The following is a 16,872-nucleotide window of genomic DNA, read 5'->3' as shown; positions in this document are numbered from 1 at the left end:
CCTTTCAGATTAACTTTGATCAATGCAGTCTGATTTTCTTTTAATCTTCGACCCATTGATGCAGCTCTAAATCGACTACTTTTTCAGATTTGCAGAGTCAGGCTTCTGTTGAAGCTTTTATTGCAGTGCTTCGTGCAAGCAAGTTTTCTTAATGTGACCTTTAGTTGACACACTGTTAATTAGATGCTATATTTACACAAGAAAACTTTTCATACAAGCTTTTAAAGTATCATTACATTGTTCATTTTGTCTACAGTACCAAATTCATTCATGGACAGATGAGGGCCTCTTTGTTTCGGTCGAGGCTGAAGAAGATGTCCGCATGAGAACTGGTTTCATATACACTTTTCTTTCAGGCTTTTCTCATTTTTCATTTAACTTCTTGCTTTTTTCCCTCAGGTGGGAGCTACAAGAAGATTGGATACTATGACAGCACAAAAGGCAACCTGTCCTGGTACGGAAACGACAAATGGATCGGTAAGAGAAACCAGCCTTTTTTCTGCTCCTCAAGACAGCTCTGTCCATTCCACTCCTGTCACCTTTCACAGCCGCACTCAGCCCGTCGAGATTGAGGCTTAGCAGTATTGATTTCTGTTAGCTCAACAAAGCCCTGTCGCGCTCTTTAATACATCGCTAACAATTAGCTGTCCTTCCTGCCTGAGGAGGCCGTACAGGCCCAGGGGAGCGGAGAAGGGGAGCACGGTGCCGTTCACGGCTCAATCTGACCTTTGTGCAGCTCTGTGAATTTTCTCGATTGACAAACCAGTATCGATGAAAGAGATGTAAGGCGCAGAGCGGATCAAATGAAAATGTGTGATGATGCTCACCGATAAATGGGAAAGTACAACGTGTAGGAAAGAGTGTGAAATTGAAAAAGTAATTTAATCTTCTTGTGGAATGGTAAACCAAGGTTTTGTTCAGACAGGCAACAAAAAAGCAATTTTTGACATCTTCGACTCCGATCCATTAAGCAGTTTGCAGTCTGGAACAAAGGGTCATAGTGGGACCCCTATATATAGATATGTACACACACACACACACACACACACATACTACTGGTCCAAAGTTTAGGATCATTAAGACTTGTAATGTTTTTTAAAGAAGTCTCTTATGCTCATCAAGGCTGCATTTATTTGATCAAAAATACAGAAAAAAAGCCATCTTGCAAAATGTTAGTACAATATAAAATGCTGGTTTCTATTTTAATAACTTTAGAAATCTAATTTATTTCTGTGATGAAAAGCTGAATTCCCATCAGCCATTACTCCAGTCTAAAGTGCCACATTTAAGAAATCATTCTAAAATGCTGATTTATTATTAGAATTATCAATGCTGGCAACAGTTGTGCTGCCACATATTTTTTTTTGGAAACTGCATTCCTTTTTTCAGGATTCTTTGATAAATAAAAAGTTAAAAAGAACAACATTTATTCAAAATATAAATATTTAAAAAAATATATAACCATTTGCCATCACTTCTTAACAATTTAACACATCCTTGCTGAATAAAACAACAAACAACAACAAACAAGCAAAAAAAAAAAGCTAAAAAATTTACTGACCCCAAAGTTTTGAACGGTAGTGTATATTGTTAGAATACATTTTTTTTTTAAATAAATGCTCTTCTTTTTATCTTTTTATTCATCAAAGATTGTGATTGGCTGAATACCACAAGTGTGTGACGATAATGTTACACTCTTTAACATACTGTAATGCCGTGTCCCGGTGCAACAAGACAAAACCAATAAAACCCATTACAAACGAGGCGTTTGCTGCATCCAGTGGGGACATAATTACTGATTATAATGACTTACACTGTTTGTTTTTTTTACGCATTTAGCAAATAGCAGAAAACTTTCTGCTAGTTTTCATGTCACAGCTCAAGTAACAGCAACTACAATTTAAAACGTGATTTTAATAACATTTTTGGAAATATGTCTGCATCTGAAAGATCAGATTAGATGAAATACTTTAAATACTGTATCATCACACAAAGTGCAGTTTCTGTGAATGAATTCACTTTTCACTTATGCTCACAACTGTGTACTGAATGAACAAATGGGTGAGTGGTTTCACACTCAGCATATGCATGAATGTGAAAATACCACAGAAATGCATCTAACACTTATATTGGCTCATGTGCCTCATGAATTTATTTCCAATTTTCCATCATCTTTGGCCAGTCAGTCCTTAAAATACAGTGTGAAGAAAACAAAAGAAACATTTTACTTTTAAAAGTGTCCTGTCAGTATTCCCTTAGAATAGCTTCGATAAAAAAATTACAGTTGTCACTCAACTTGCTCCTTTTTCTACATGGATGATCGGAGACTATTCTAGTGAAACATTTACAAAAGCACCAATCGGTGCCTTCCTTATTACCCCACAAATTGGTTTTCTGCCAAGAGATGGGAATTGAATTGCCACCACCAAAATCCTGTATTTTCTCACCCAAGAGATATAGAGGCGATTATTTGCTGGATTTGCCCAGTCCTCTTCTGTGACTCATTCTTGATTTAGGCTCTAATCAGTCCTTCATGCTGTGATCCCATTGAGTGGATTCCACCAGCGTGACGGTAACAAAGCAGCGCTGCCCTACATTAGACGAGTAATGACCTCACACTTTTGAATGGCTACAAGGTGAATATCAGTGCTGCAGGCAGAAGTTTTGGAAAAAGTGAAAGATTAATATAGATGTCAGTGTCAGTTTATTGACTGAACAGTGCAATTTACTGTATTTGACAGGGTGATTACAGATTCCACTCCTTCACTTTCTCTGCAGTTACTTCCTGTCAACAAAAGGGACTGCAAAAGGGCATAAAGCCAAAAAACGCCGAAAAACAATTTGACTTAATATAAAATAATTTTCCTCACTCATTTGCAAATGCCAATTATGGTTATTTTCAGAAAAACTGAATTCTGAGTTATGACCTATTTATTCATGTCTTCGTCTTTCCTCCATTGTGAAAAGCGGAGCATTGAGCTGGTGACATTGCTTGCCGTTTTTTGCCCTTGATAATAACTGAAGCGGCAGAAGTTCTTTCCAAATAGCGCAGAATTGAACCAAGTGGGTGAGATTCTCAAGCATTTGTGTGGTTTCAAATTTTTATTCAAATAAAAACTTAGCCTCTATAACATAGAACACAGGTCAGAACTCAAGATTGGTTTCTTTAGTCTTTTTGAGCCACATGGCAATGCCCGTGCTTTTCAGCAATCTCTTGGTAGCTCCTGACAACCACTTTAGCATGACTTTCTCTTCCAAATTGCTGTGGAAACTGTTGTTAAGCCAGGTCTCCATAGCAACACCCTGTCCTGATTCTTAGATCAAGGACAACGGAAGGTTTACTGTGCGAATGCTTCAACTGACAGGACAGAGCTTTCTAACACACACACACACACACACACACACACACACACACATTTATCTCTCACAGCATTGCTGTCACATTGCAGTAGCAAATGTCAGGTGTCTCTCTTGACCCTTCAGTGTTCTGACATTCTGGAAAGTATCAACAAACATTGTGTCTGTCACTTTTGATGAACCCAAGGGCCAGCTGTCTTTTACGTCACACATGCCTCACGGTCAACTTTCAGTCCCTGGTAATGGCACGGTCGCTTCTGACAGAGAAATATTCATCATTCAGAGTTATATTTTTGCTAGTCGCTGTCATTTGTTTGTCTTTTTCAAATAGCTTTATACACTCATGACAGCCATCATCACTGCAATTATTGTTCCCACAGGAATCCTGTTTTTGGTTATAATTATTGTGACAGATTGAATGGCGAGAGGCATAAATTCATGATTTTTGTCACAGTTCAAGGAAGAGTGATAACATTAGTGTGAGAAGTGATAACATGGCACTTTTACTTTGAGTTTACAATGGTGCAGTGAACTCTTTACTTACTTCAGATTGACACAGTGAGCTAATTTAATACATAGTTAATAACATTATTTTACCTTGGATCAAATGTAGGCTCACTTACTGTTGTTTATTTAGGAATGAGGGCTGACAGTTTTAATACACAGCATGAAGATTCAGATTCTTAAAACTAACGACATTAAAATTTGATTTCTGCACTTGAATTTGTTTCACTGCAATAAAAACTCTTGTCAGAATATTTATGCCTTGACATTAGTCTTCCTGCTCTCTTCCACTTTGATCTTCCGTCTTGTAAACCAAATGTCTTCATGTTACAAGCCAATGTGTTCATACCAGATGCCATCCATTAAAAATCCCCCCAGATAGATCAGACTTCTCATTTTGCAACATGTTGTTGTTGGAAAATTTTAACGGAGCCACACATTTTTACACATTCCTTGTCCTTTGGATATTTGTTTATTAAATATTTTACCGTATTTGTTTATTCTTTGAGCTAGAAATAAAAGTGTAGCACTCACAGCTCTATTTAACGCGTCCTAAAATCTGTTTCTTAGAATTCTGCAGAGTTTCCTCCAAAACAAGCGCCAAAAGTGTGGAAAGTGTGAAAGAAGTCCGATTCCGTCTGGTCCTGCTAATGTGTGAATATTGTGAGCTTCCTTTTCCCCTGACATTTTCCAGACACTTGTCATGTCAAACCTGCCCAATGTCCTTATTTTACAGAAAATTTTCCATTAATATTCTCTCCAAGTCATGTGTTTCTGAAGTCTGACAGCGCAGACGTAGCTTATGGCTCTCTGAACTAAGCTGGAATACTTTGCATGTGCTCTTTCAACTCTCAGTGAAATCAATCTCTGATTTTTTTCAGCATCTAGTGTCATTACGTTGTGATCTACATGCTCTTATCTGCCGTTCCGTTTCTTTCAGTTTCTCTGATTTTCCCTGCCTGGTTTCTCTTTTGACAGGCCTTGGTCCTCCGGCAGACCAGACTAAGGTGATCGAAGAGTTCCGTTACCTTTCCCAGAAGCTCTTTGTGTCAGTGTCTGTCTTTGCCGGGCTGGGGATCCTTTTGGGCATAGTCTGCCTCTCCTTCAACATATACAACAGTAGTGTCAGGTCGGTGTGTTCAGAAGAATTCAAGTGATCTGAAGTGCTGTGAAATTTAGCAATCAGTGGTAATTTTATGATCATTTTGTGTTGGTCAGTATGTTAGCTCTGTCCATTTGAATTATTTTTATGGTAGCACACCTCCAATAAGCATGTATCATGTTTTATTTTATGTAATTTTATTTTAGTTGACCTTGTTTGTTCGATGCAAAAAAAAAAAAAACTGGCACACAAACCGTTATGACTAAAATGAAATGATCGTGGATAAAGGTTTTAATAAAACCACAAGAAATCTGAACTGAAAGTTCTTATTTTAGAAGATAAAGGAAAATTTGATTTTTTTCACGATTTTATGACTCCTATAAATGCTCCCATGACTTTTACAAAATAGTATTTCAGCCCAGCATAAAATGTTTTGGGTTTCTCATTTTGAAACAGTGTAATATATCTGTGGACTGAGTTCTAATCTGTTGTAACCTTTCTGACAGATACATTCAGAACTCTCAGCCCTATCTGAACAACATGACAGCAGTGGGATGTGTGCTGGCTTTAGCAGCTGTCTTTCCTCTGGGCATCGATGGCCTCCATGTTCATAGATCACAGTTCCCTGTGGTCTGCCAGGTAGTGTCACAAATGTTATACTCACTTTTTTATTGCTGTTTCCTCTCATTCAGCCTTGACGTCTGCGAGATCTAGATAATAAAGATTTGTTATAAAAAAAATGAATGGCTGCTTTGGAGCTGAGCTCCCAAATCAACTCTTTCTCTCTCATAGTTTCGCCTGTGGCTGCTAGGACTGGGTTTCAGTTTAGCCTATGGCAGCATGTTCACCAAGATCTGGTGGGTTCACACCGTTTTCACCAAGAAAGATGAGAAAAAAGAGAAGAGGAAGGTAAATCGGCCTTCAGTGGCTAATGTATCTTGCATGTAAAGGAATAGTTTTCCAAAACATCTGCCATTATTTTCTCATGTTGTTCCAAATCTGTATGATTTTCTTACCATCTTCACTCAGCTTCATAATATTTTAAACTGTTAAAATTATCATTATACAATTATTATATAAATATGTAATAATTCATAATAATTGTAATATTATAATATTATAATATAATTATATAAAAAATATTTTTTATGTAATATTTATAATAATGAATATATTAATTAATGTTTTCAAATGATTAATCACAATCAGTCACATTCAAGATAAAACTTTTTGTTTACAAAAATATTATTATGTGTATATATAATTACACACACATAAATTAGTATATATTCTGTATATACACACACACACACACACACACACACACACACACACACACACACATAATGAATATACACAGAATACACACACATATATTTTGTAGACAAAAACTTTTGTTTTGAATACAATAAATTGTGATGAATCCTTTGACAGCATTCATATTAATATATATTATATATATATATTGTTTAATATATTAATATAAATACAATAAAATTGTAATTTAATTTAAATTTAACATTTTAATAATAATATTATATAGAGTATACAGTTATTTAAATTATATAACTATTGTAAGTTTTATATATATATATATATATATATATATATATATATATATATTTACACACACACAGTAAATTACTCATTTTAATAATTATTATTATATTTTTCAAAAACTGTGGCAGTGTAAATATATTTTACTTGTGCTCCACAAGAACTAGTTTTGAATGACGTGTGGGTGAGTAAATGATGACAGAATTAAAATTTTGGGAAGAACTGAGAAATTAATTTAAAATAAATTACATTTGATTTAATTTAATTAGAATGATGACGCTATAGACTTTGCATTTTTCAGTAACTCCTAAATAATTTTCAGATAATTCTGCAGAATCTGTAAATGTGAAGAATTCACTGTTATCTACTGCATATGAAAGAATCCTGCACCGCTGACTCTACAGCGTTAGATGAAGCTTCCCAGCATGAAATAGAGTAGAACCTCCCCCTCCTCTCGCATATTCTTGCCGAGAGAAGTTCTGTCCATTTCTTCCTTACTAAACACAAACACACTAATAGCATCTTGACACGTTGTGTTCACTCTGATCCCGTGTCCTAAAGCAATAAGACACGGCATTAGGGAAACCCTAAGACCTCATCAAACGACAACCAGATTACCCCGACTATGGAATATGTTTGAATATGGATGAGCATTAAACTTCTTTTATGGAAATCCGACCTTCAGGGGGCTTTATTATTCAAGTGCTCTGCACGACGAATCGAGATGACTTTCAACTCTCCCGATGCCCGTAATGGGGCAATTTGCCTAAGTGGTTCGACAGCACTTGAAGAAAGTTCGGTGCTCAGGCTGAATGTGGCAGAAACGGGTGGCTCTGGGGTCATTTGACGTCTTCACGGTGATTAAAGGAGAGAGAGAGGAGAAAGTGTGCAGTGAAGCTCGCTTCTATCCCGTTTTCCCAGTCTGACGGCCCGGAGGGAGCCTGCAGCCACAGATTAATGGATGGAATACGAACTGAAAATAACTCCACAACTGTAACACATGACTTTCTTCATGTTTGCTGATAATTGGCATTCTGCTTTCCTGTGAGCCACCATGCAGCGGAGTATTGTAATGGTGTCAAGGCAATTCTGTCATTTACCTCGACAGGGAAGTAAACGTGTTATTCAGAACAGCACCTCAAATGCAGTGACTCTTAAAAATATTTCTGTCATTATTTATTCGACCCTCATTTCATTCTAAACCCATATACTTCAACTTTTGTTTCCTGTGAAACATAAAAGTAGGACTTGGAAATCCAACATATAATGATCCATTTTTTTGATGTTTTTGAAAGAAGTATCTTATGCTTACCAAGATTGCATGTATTTAATCAGAAATACAGTAAAGCAGTAATATTGTGAAATATAATTACGATTTAAATGAACTGTGTTCTATTTTAATATGCTTTAAAATGTAATGTATTTCTGTGATGGCGAAGCTGAATTTCAGCATCATTACTCCAGTCTTCACATGGCCCTTCAGAAATCGTTCTAATGTGCTGATTTGCTGCTCAAGAATTTAATGTTGAAAACAGTTGTGCTGTTCAATATTTTCATGGAAACTTTTTGGATGTTCAGATGAAAATGTGTAAAAATAAGACTCAAAAAACATTCTCCTTTTGTCTTCCACCGAAAAAATGACAGTATACAGAGTCTACAATAATGTTTACAACTGCTGCAACCATGCATAATTGTAACTTTGATTCCACTTTTACAGTATAGCAGTCTATTGTTAGATGCTTTGTGACTGTGTGTCAGTGACTAACGATTATGGTCTTGTTATTTCGCCGCAGCACTTGGAGCCGTGGAAGCTATATGTGACTGTTGCAGTTCTGCTGGCTATTGATGTTCTCTCTCTGCTTATCTGGCAGATCATGGACCCTCTGCACATAACTGTGGAGGTGTGGTGACGCTTCACTTTTTTTTTCTTGTTGTTACTGTGAATTTTTTTGATGTGTTTCCTCTGAGATGCCTTGGAAATTTCTGCCGAGCAAACTCATGGTAGTAGGTGTTAATGGTGAAGGATTGTAGTGCAATGCTCTGCTGCATTGACCTCAATCTCTGTCCTTTAAAGTGCTCATGCTCACTCTCTTGTTTTCTCGCTCTAAGCAGAAGTTCACTAAAGAGGCTCCTAAAGAAGATCTGGATGTGTTGATTCAGCCTCTTCTCGAGCACTGCAGTTCAGAAAAGATGAACACGTGGCTTGGTAAGCATCAAGCAATTACTCACCCTGTCCGGAGTCTTTTTAGTTCAGTATTTTTAATAAAAAACACTTTAATCCTAAATATTAAACTTTGTTGTGAAACACATTAATATGAATACATCGTAATGCTAAAAAATAAACATGATTATTTTAATTTTTTTTGCTCCTGTGCGCCGTTAATTTGATTTATTTATATATATCTTGGAGTTTAATTATCTATCCGGTTGCTTCACGCTTTGGACTTCACTGAATACAAGTTGTTTCTGATATTTAAATGAATAATTTGTTATATGCTCAAGAGTTTTTTTTCCGGTTCATTTTGTATTCCTCTCACCGTATCACAACTCATTCTTTCCCTCTCTCACGATCGCTTTCTCGCACTTTTCCTCTTGCTCTGCCTTCCTATCAGAGCACCGCAGTGTAAAATTAAATTTTGTGGGTCAGTGCCCAGGTCTGGATCTCATAGCCTGACTCTCTCACACTGTACAGGGAGATAATATTACAGAGAGAGAGAGAGAGAAAAAAAACCTTCTCTGAACTCGAAACGAGATTAAACTCTTAATGTGACTTATTAGTCCCTCTCTTCTCTCTCACTTCCTGTATCATTCTTCCTCTTTTTATATATTTATTGTTTCTGTATTTGAATTGCTTTCACAATGTTTTAACTATGAACATATGGACAGGACCGAGATCATCTATTTTCACGAACATGATGAGTAGGGGTGTGACGAAACACTTATCCCACGAGACGAGACACGAGACTGGGTTCATGGGAGCTAGACGAGATTTTTAGACTTTTTTGAAGAAATCCTCCATGATGAAATATATAGGGAAAAATAGTATTTCATTCAACTGAAAAACACAAACTTTTTTTTTATTCTAATACATTTTATTCAGTAATAAACAACATGTAAACACTGCAAAATGTTTTGCCATAAACTCAAATGACAGGCAAGTAATAGCACAAAAATTATAATTAGTATAAATAAACAACACAAATATCCCAGCAGTCAAGTTTACATTATTTAGTAAACTGATCTCCACTTTAATAAAAAAGACATAATAAACACGATTAATATAACAATTTAAAAGAATAAAGCAGTGGTTCCTAAACTGAGGGATAGTTAGGGCCCTAGGGCCCTATTCATTTTTTTCCCAAATTTTTTTTTTTCTTCTGTTTACATTTTTGTGGATTCCGTTTTCATTTTTATCAACTCTTCTTTAATAGTTAATTAAATTGTATTAATTAAAAAGCATATCTAATAAATTAAAATCATGAAACTTATATATTTTCACACCAATTTTTTAAAAGTTGAACAAAAAAATACATTTAGGGCCCTATAAATTTTATGGGCCTTATGATTTTTTTCCCCCTCAGAAATTTCTGTGTTGTGTATTTACTTTTTTCTGGTTATCAAAGAAGGCATAAAACATGAATTTATCGTTTATCTTTAAATTATTGAAATTTTAACCAAACTTTATTTTTTGCCAAACAAAGGGAATGTACTATTAAAATGAATACATGGAAGAAATGTTGTGTGATTTGTTCCTTGAAATATAATGTTTAATTTTAATAGTAGCACTAGTAGTGGTAGTAAGCTATGTACATTCTACTGAAAAATAGTAAAAAGCGCAATGTTTTTAAATCAAACCGGACTTTTATTTTGACGGGTTACCGTGAATCCCTTCTGTTATGTGTATGTGATAAGATGCTAGTTTTACTCAGTAAATCAGTAAAATGCTCACAAATGACTCTCAAAGCAGTTCTCCAGATGTTGTTCATGTGTTTACGTCCTCATTTAGTGAGACGGCAGATGCTGAAATCAGTGCGAGCGTCACGCGCTCTTCCGTGTGTGTAATAAACGAAGTCACGCTTCTGCGCCATTCATTAACACAGACACGCAGAACATGAAGGATTCATATTTAAATTGACTTTTGCAGCTTAATATTTAAAGATACTACTCCATATCGTGATTTATTGTCCATATATTTGATTTAAGTGAAATGACATACTTTTGATTAATTAATTCTAAATTTGACAAATTCCGTGACATTCTACGTTAAACTGTGATTTTTTATGACGAGATAAAGACTTCACAGCTTAATTTTCCCGCTTATTATGCGGCCACTTCCTTGATGTGAACATAAAATATCTTGCATACAACCAATGGTGAAGGAGCCAGTGTAATGCAAATATATCTGAAAAAAGGTCTGCACAAGGTTATCGTCATGTTCCCCTAATCCCGAGGTCATATGTCACTTTTTAGGGCCAGAAATTTTCACATTTCACATTTTCACCAGGTTTTATTACTGTAATATAGAAAATATCTACTGTCATGCACAAAGCATTTTATAGCATTGAAATTGTCAAGTTTCGTGGGTTGGTATTTGTTGTGCTCATTTGAATTTTTTATTTAAAAAGTCTGACTCAAAAGTATTACAAATTATAAAATGCCATTTTTATATATTTTTTCCCAGTTAAAATACATATAGATGGTGCTGAATGTGGTATTCTATATGATTTTAACAAATCATCCACCTCATTGCTTCACTCCCAAATAACTATTTTAAGTTATCATTATTTTTAGTATATTATTGGACTCAAGACCATCACATACTGTACATAACATACATCACATACAAAAATAGAAAGCATACAGTTTCCATGTGAGGCATTAGCTTAATCTAACCTCTTTAAGCTTTAAGAGCACTCACTATACTGTAAGTAATGCGTTCTCCCTTCAGGTGTGGTGTACGGCTACAAGGGACTTCTGCTGCTGCTGGGAATCTTTCTGGCCTACGAGACCAAGTCCATTTCCACAGAGAAGATTAATGACCACAGAGCGGTCGGCATGGCCATCTACAATGTAGCTGTAAGTCTGGCTGCTGGATATTTCTATATATTTACAGCACAAAATGTCCTCAAAGTGTAGGCTAACCATAGCTGACAGCTGGGAGAAACATATGACTGTTTCATCAAATATATAATTATATGTATTATATGTATTTTAGGAATACTGTGCCCTCCCAGACAAAACTATTTAACTATTATATCTTCCCCTGGAGTTTAGCAGCCACAACATGTGACTCCTTTATAAATATATGACAAAAGGTTGAGTTAATTGTGAAACTGCTTATAAGCAGTGGTAGAAAACTGAGTAAGCTGTCACCCGGGGCTGTAGCAGTTTCTGGAGTGCTATTTGTGCTGCTCGTCCGTCTTCTTGAAAATGAATTGTGACCCAACAGGTGACTTTTTTCGAGCAGCTCCCAGAGTTTTACTTTCCGCCCATCTCACTTCAAATGCTGTCTGTCTGCACTGAAGAATTAAGCAGTTTATTCATGAAAAAAGTCTCTTTACCTGTTAGAAAACAAGAATGAAATCACTAAATTGATTGTTTGTTTGTTTTTGAAATAAATTAATATTTCCCCAATTATGCATTATATTGATCAAAAGTGACAGTGAAGACATTTCTAATGGTTTCTACAAAATATTTCTATTGTAAGTATTTTTGATCAAATAAATGCAACCTTGATGAGCATAAGAGAGCATACTAGTATAAAGGTTTTTTTTTTTTAAAGGTTTTTATTTGGTTTTCTACTCTTTCCGGCTTTTAACTTGACCTTTATGACTTATTAATGAAGTTATTAATATTAATATAACGTTTTGTATTTATAGTTACATACAAGAGATTTTATTTTATTTGTCTTGGTCTTTTAATTTATAGCTGATGATTTATTTTCTTATTGTAGCAAGGTTAAAAGTATAAATATTAAATTATACTATAATATATTTATAGAATGTATTTCTACTATTTATTGATTGCAATAAAATTTAAATCAAATGAATGTATTAAATATGATCTTTAACTACAATAAAGACTTACTGTGAAAACAAAATAATAGCCATTGATGTAATGCTAATTTTAAGAGTATTTATTTTTGTCAGCAACTGCATGTTCGCCTTGTGTTTGAGCCTTTTTAGCACAGTTTTTGAGCGAGGTGTTGATTGCTGTTTTTTTCTGCTTCGCTCTGAATTGCTCCACTGCTTGCAAACAGTTTGATTCCAGCAATAACTCCAAGTGCTTCGCAGGATTATTTGCATAATTGCCCCCATTTGCTCAAACTCGGACTAAAACATCCTAATTAGGGAAACAAGGAACACTTCACTGGTAATTCACTGACGCTTTACATCAGACCTACAGCTATTTTTTCATAAGATCAGATGAAGTCCCAGAACGGCACCATGTTTCTGCCTTGTGTCAGGAATAACATGCCTGCTTTGATGCTACTCAAGGGTTGTGGGCTTGATCAAAAACAAAGGATTTACTCTCTGTTTTTACAGTGATGCAAGATTCAGAAACGAGCCGGTAAAAAGGTCACAAGGGAAAGTACAAATCTGATCTACGCACAGCAGAAAACATCTTTTTTTGAGATCTTAAACGTAACGAGCGGTTTCCTTTCCATCAGGCGATGTTTTGTGACTGGTAGATGAACACAGAATAGCTCGTATCGCTCCAGTGCTGTCGAGGTCAGAGAGGAAATAGACTTGTGGTGCTCTGGACGATGCTTTGACTCTAACAGTCATGACAGTCAGGTCATCGCTCGCAGTTATCGCTCTGTAGAGTCATTCTAGGCTGTTGAAGGTAAATACCAGTTATTTTTCCAAGCTGTCTGCCGGATATGACATCTGCACACATTGTAGCCTATAAGATCTTCATCTCTCTGCAGCCTGCTGCAAGTGTTTCAACAAAATTACCACTCTTTTTCATCGACAGTTCTCTCACCTTTTGTTTTTGTCTCATGCTCCTTTCTATCTTTATGTCATCAGTTTCTCAGCTCTCATTCATGGCATTTTCTGCTCTGCAATTTAAGTTTTCTTAGTTAATTTACGCCATCTAGTGGTGATGATAGCTTGGTACACGAAGGCCTTGTTTAGACGTCAAAAAAAGTGTATATGTGTGTGTGTTTTATCTTTATATCTGACTCTTTTATCTGAAAGGCAAAACAAACACTTGAAATCAGATTTTACAAACTAGATCAAAACCAGATTCATAAGTGGGTTTAAATAAAAAAAAAATTATATATTCATTTTTAATGTTTTAATGTTTTCTTTTCTTTTAATAACCTGCAAAATGACCGACAGACAGATAGTTATAAAGATCTGATAAATTTTGTTGTGTGCTTTTTTTGTCACATTATTGTAAATATTATTATTATTTAATTATTACTATTTATGTTTCATTTTTTTATTTTTATTTCAGTTTTGGTTTTAGTGCATCAATTTAAACTTATTTTGGTTAGTTACTAGGCAACTATTATTAACAATGTAATTTAATTTAATTATTTTAAATTTGAATTCAATTGAATCACCTGCAAAACGACTGATTTAAGTAAAATCTTCACAGTTATATATTCACATTATTAATGTTATTTTCTCTCTCTTTTTATTCTGTTTGCAGGTGCTGTGCATGATTACTGCTCCGGTGACCATGATCCTGTCCTCTCAGCAGGACGCCTCATTTGCATTCGCCTCTCTGGCCATCATCTTCTCTGTCTACATCACGCTCGTGGTGCTCTTTGTGCCCAAGGTACAAGCACTTAAATAATTCCCAGCTTCGTATCACTTCCACATTCATGCTGTTTTGTCTTTATGCAGACACAGAATTCTCATTTTGTCTGATTTCGGTTCTTTCCCTTGGCTCAGTTTCATTTTTGTTACTGCATAAGAGTGTTAAGTTTACATTTCGATCTCAACAAGAACGTGTTTCCTCAAAACAGAAAAAAGTGATCTTTATTTCAGAGAACACTTTCTTTTTTAAACTTTTGATTGTTTTACTCAGCACTGGCAGATGCTTGATTCTGATTGGTCAATCACAATATTATGTGGTCAAATTTTCTTTATATAATTTAGTTTTTATAATGCCTGTTGAACTAGAAATATCATGTGAAACATTTCTACTAGTTTTTCCTGTATTACTCTGTGGCAGTGTGAAGAGTTATTATAATTTGTATTAAATTATGAAATGTAAATATTGAATTAGCTTTTTTTATTTTCACTTTTAATTTTAGTTTATTTTGTAGTTATTGTATTATTTTATATTTTCAGTTTTTAATTCATTTTCTTTTTAAGTTTTTATTAATTTAGTTATGTGTTTTTGTCATTTTTTTATCTTTGTTTTTAATATTACTATTTAGGTGTAAATTACTCGTTTTTATTTATTTCCAGTTAATTATTTTAGTGCTGAAACTTAAACTAATATCATTTAGTAGCCAAGCAACAACCAATTTTTTCATGTAATATTTTGTTTACATTTTATAAAAAAAATACTTATAGTTTTGTTAATGATAACATACTTGCTTTGTGGTCTCTTCTCACATAATGAAATAATAAATCAGTATTTCATGTCCATTTATTTATTTATGTTAATAAACCTGATAATGTACAAAAGTAGAGGTTTATCCCAGAATAAACTCTTCTGAGTAATTTATTTCTGAGTAAATCATTTCTGCAGATACGGCGTTTGATCACTCGTGGCGAGTGGCAGTCGGAGCAGCAGGACACGCTGAAAACCGGCTCGTCCAACAACAACGATGAGGAGAAGTCAAGACAGCTGGAGCGCGAGAACAGGGAACTCCAGAAGATCATTCAAGAGGCACGTGCTCCTTCTCTCTCCCTCCATCCATCACTTCCTCTTCTCATGTGCTCGCAGCTCGTGTCTTAACTTACACCTTAATAGATTAACAAATTACTGCGCAAAGTGGGATCCCAGAAGGGTAGAATGAATTTCTGAAATTATATCGTCCTTGATTTTGTCTTTGACCTTGTGAGTTGTTCATTCAGTAAGGCCAGGATATGCTTTATGTAAGAGGAACTTTAAGGGACCAAAGAGTCAAAGCAAAGAAGACAGAGAGAGTTTCCCAGGGGAAAGTAAAAAAATAAAAAAACAAAAACCACCCAAATATATTCTAAATACCGTATTTTTCGGACTATAAGTCGAACCTGAGTATAAGTCGCATCAGTCTAAAAATACCTCATGATGAGGAAAAAAACATATATATAAGTCGCACTGGACTATAAGTCGCATTTATTTAGAACCAAGAGAAAACATTATAGTCTACAGCCGCGAGAGGGCACTCTATGCTCTCAGCATAGAGCGCCCTCTGGCGGCTGTAGACGGTAATGTTTTCTCTTGGTTAATTTCTCTTGGTTCATGTCAAATTAATTTTGATAAATAAGTCGCGCCTGACTATAAGTCGCAGTGTGTTATATATATATATATATATAAACACACACCCACACACACACAGACACACACACTTAGTCCAAAAAAGAAAAAAAAACCTACAGTTCATTAATCCTTTAATACTGGTGAACAGAACTAAATAGTGGTGAAAAGCAGTGATCCAGTCCTTTCATGCGAGCGGCCCCCATATCAGTAGCTCCGAAACCTCCACCACTGCTTCCTCTGTCAACACAGACCACATCAAGGAAGCACACAGAAAACAAGATCAACAAAAGTGTCCAGTAAAACATATACTAGAATGTATTTGAATGACAAATAAACCGAGTCTGATTCTTTATGTGTACTGTAATCTCAGATCAGTTTGAAGCATTACGTCAACTGCAACATATGAAACATAAAACAACGAATAAGATAAAGATAAATGTTGATGTATGGGGGTGTGTGAAAGCACGTTACCACTCAAGAGATGTGTGGCCGCATCTTGGGCCATCACAGGAAATACACGTTAAAGGAAATGTTGAAAGATTAGATCATTTACTCATTCTCATGTGGTTCCAAACTGTGTGACTGACTTTCTTCTGTTGAACAACAATTGAGAAATTAAGCAGAATGAATACTATTAATGTTAATGTTTTTGTATGCAGAAGGAAGAAAGAGTGACGGAGCTGCGGAATCAGCTCGCAGAACGTCAGGCCTTGCGTTCTCGCAGACGCCCGTCCGTCCAGAATCAGAACCAGAACCACAGCGTCCCGTCGTCTCAGGCTGAACCCCCCAGCTACTCCCCCGCAACGGATAAACACTCCCTGCCTGCGTCCTTCTCCAATTCTTCCAACCTGTACCAAGGCGAGGGCAAACTGAGCCGAAACAACTGCCACAACAGCCGTCTACCCCTGCTGTACAAATGA

General features: G+C 35.5%; 1 protein-coding gene across 1 annotated transcript in view; it reads left to right on the top strand.

Annotated features, from left to right (window-relative positions):
- The window catches only part of LOC113059030 (gamma-aminobutyric acid type B receptor subunit 1-like), a 29,932-nt gene extending 13,060 nt beyond the window's left edge, over positions 1-16,872 (top strand). Inside the window, exons 9-18 of the mRNA XM_026227268.1 lie at positions 400-477; positions 4,840-4,990; positions 5,470-5,602; positions 5,756-5,872; positions 8,314-8,421; positions 8,633-8,726; positions 11,469-11,596; positions 14,183-14,311; positions 15,236-15,376; positions 16,612-16,872. Of these exons, the coding sequence (XP_026083053.1) occupies positions 400-477; positions 4,840-4,990; positions 5,470-5,602; positions 5,756-5,872; positions 8,314-8,421; positions 8,633-8,726; positions 11,469-11,596; positions 14,183-14,311; positions 15,236-15,376; positions 16,612-16,872 (1,340 nt within the window). The remainder of the gene's footprint in view (positions 1-399; positions 478-4,839; positions 4,991-5,469; positions 5,603-5,755; positions 5,873-8,313; positions 8,422-8,632; positions 8,727-11,468; positions 11,597-14,182; positions 14,312-15,235; positions 15,377-16,611) is intronic.

The sequence above is a fragment of the Carassius auratus genome, chromosome 40 (assembly GCF_003368295.1).
Source record: "Carassius auratus strain Wakin chromosome 40, ASM336829v1, whole genome shotgun sequence".
In the NCBI taxonomy this organism is placed as follows: Eukaryota; Metazoa; Chordata; class Actinopteri; order Cypriniformes; family Cyprinidae; genus Carassius; species Carassius auratus.
This window is presented reverse-complemented; position numbering and strand designations above follow the sequence as displayed.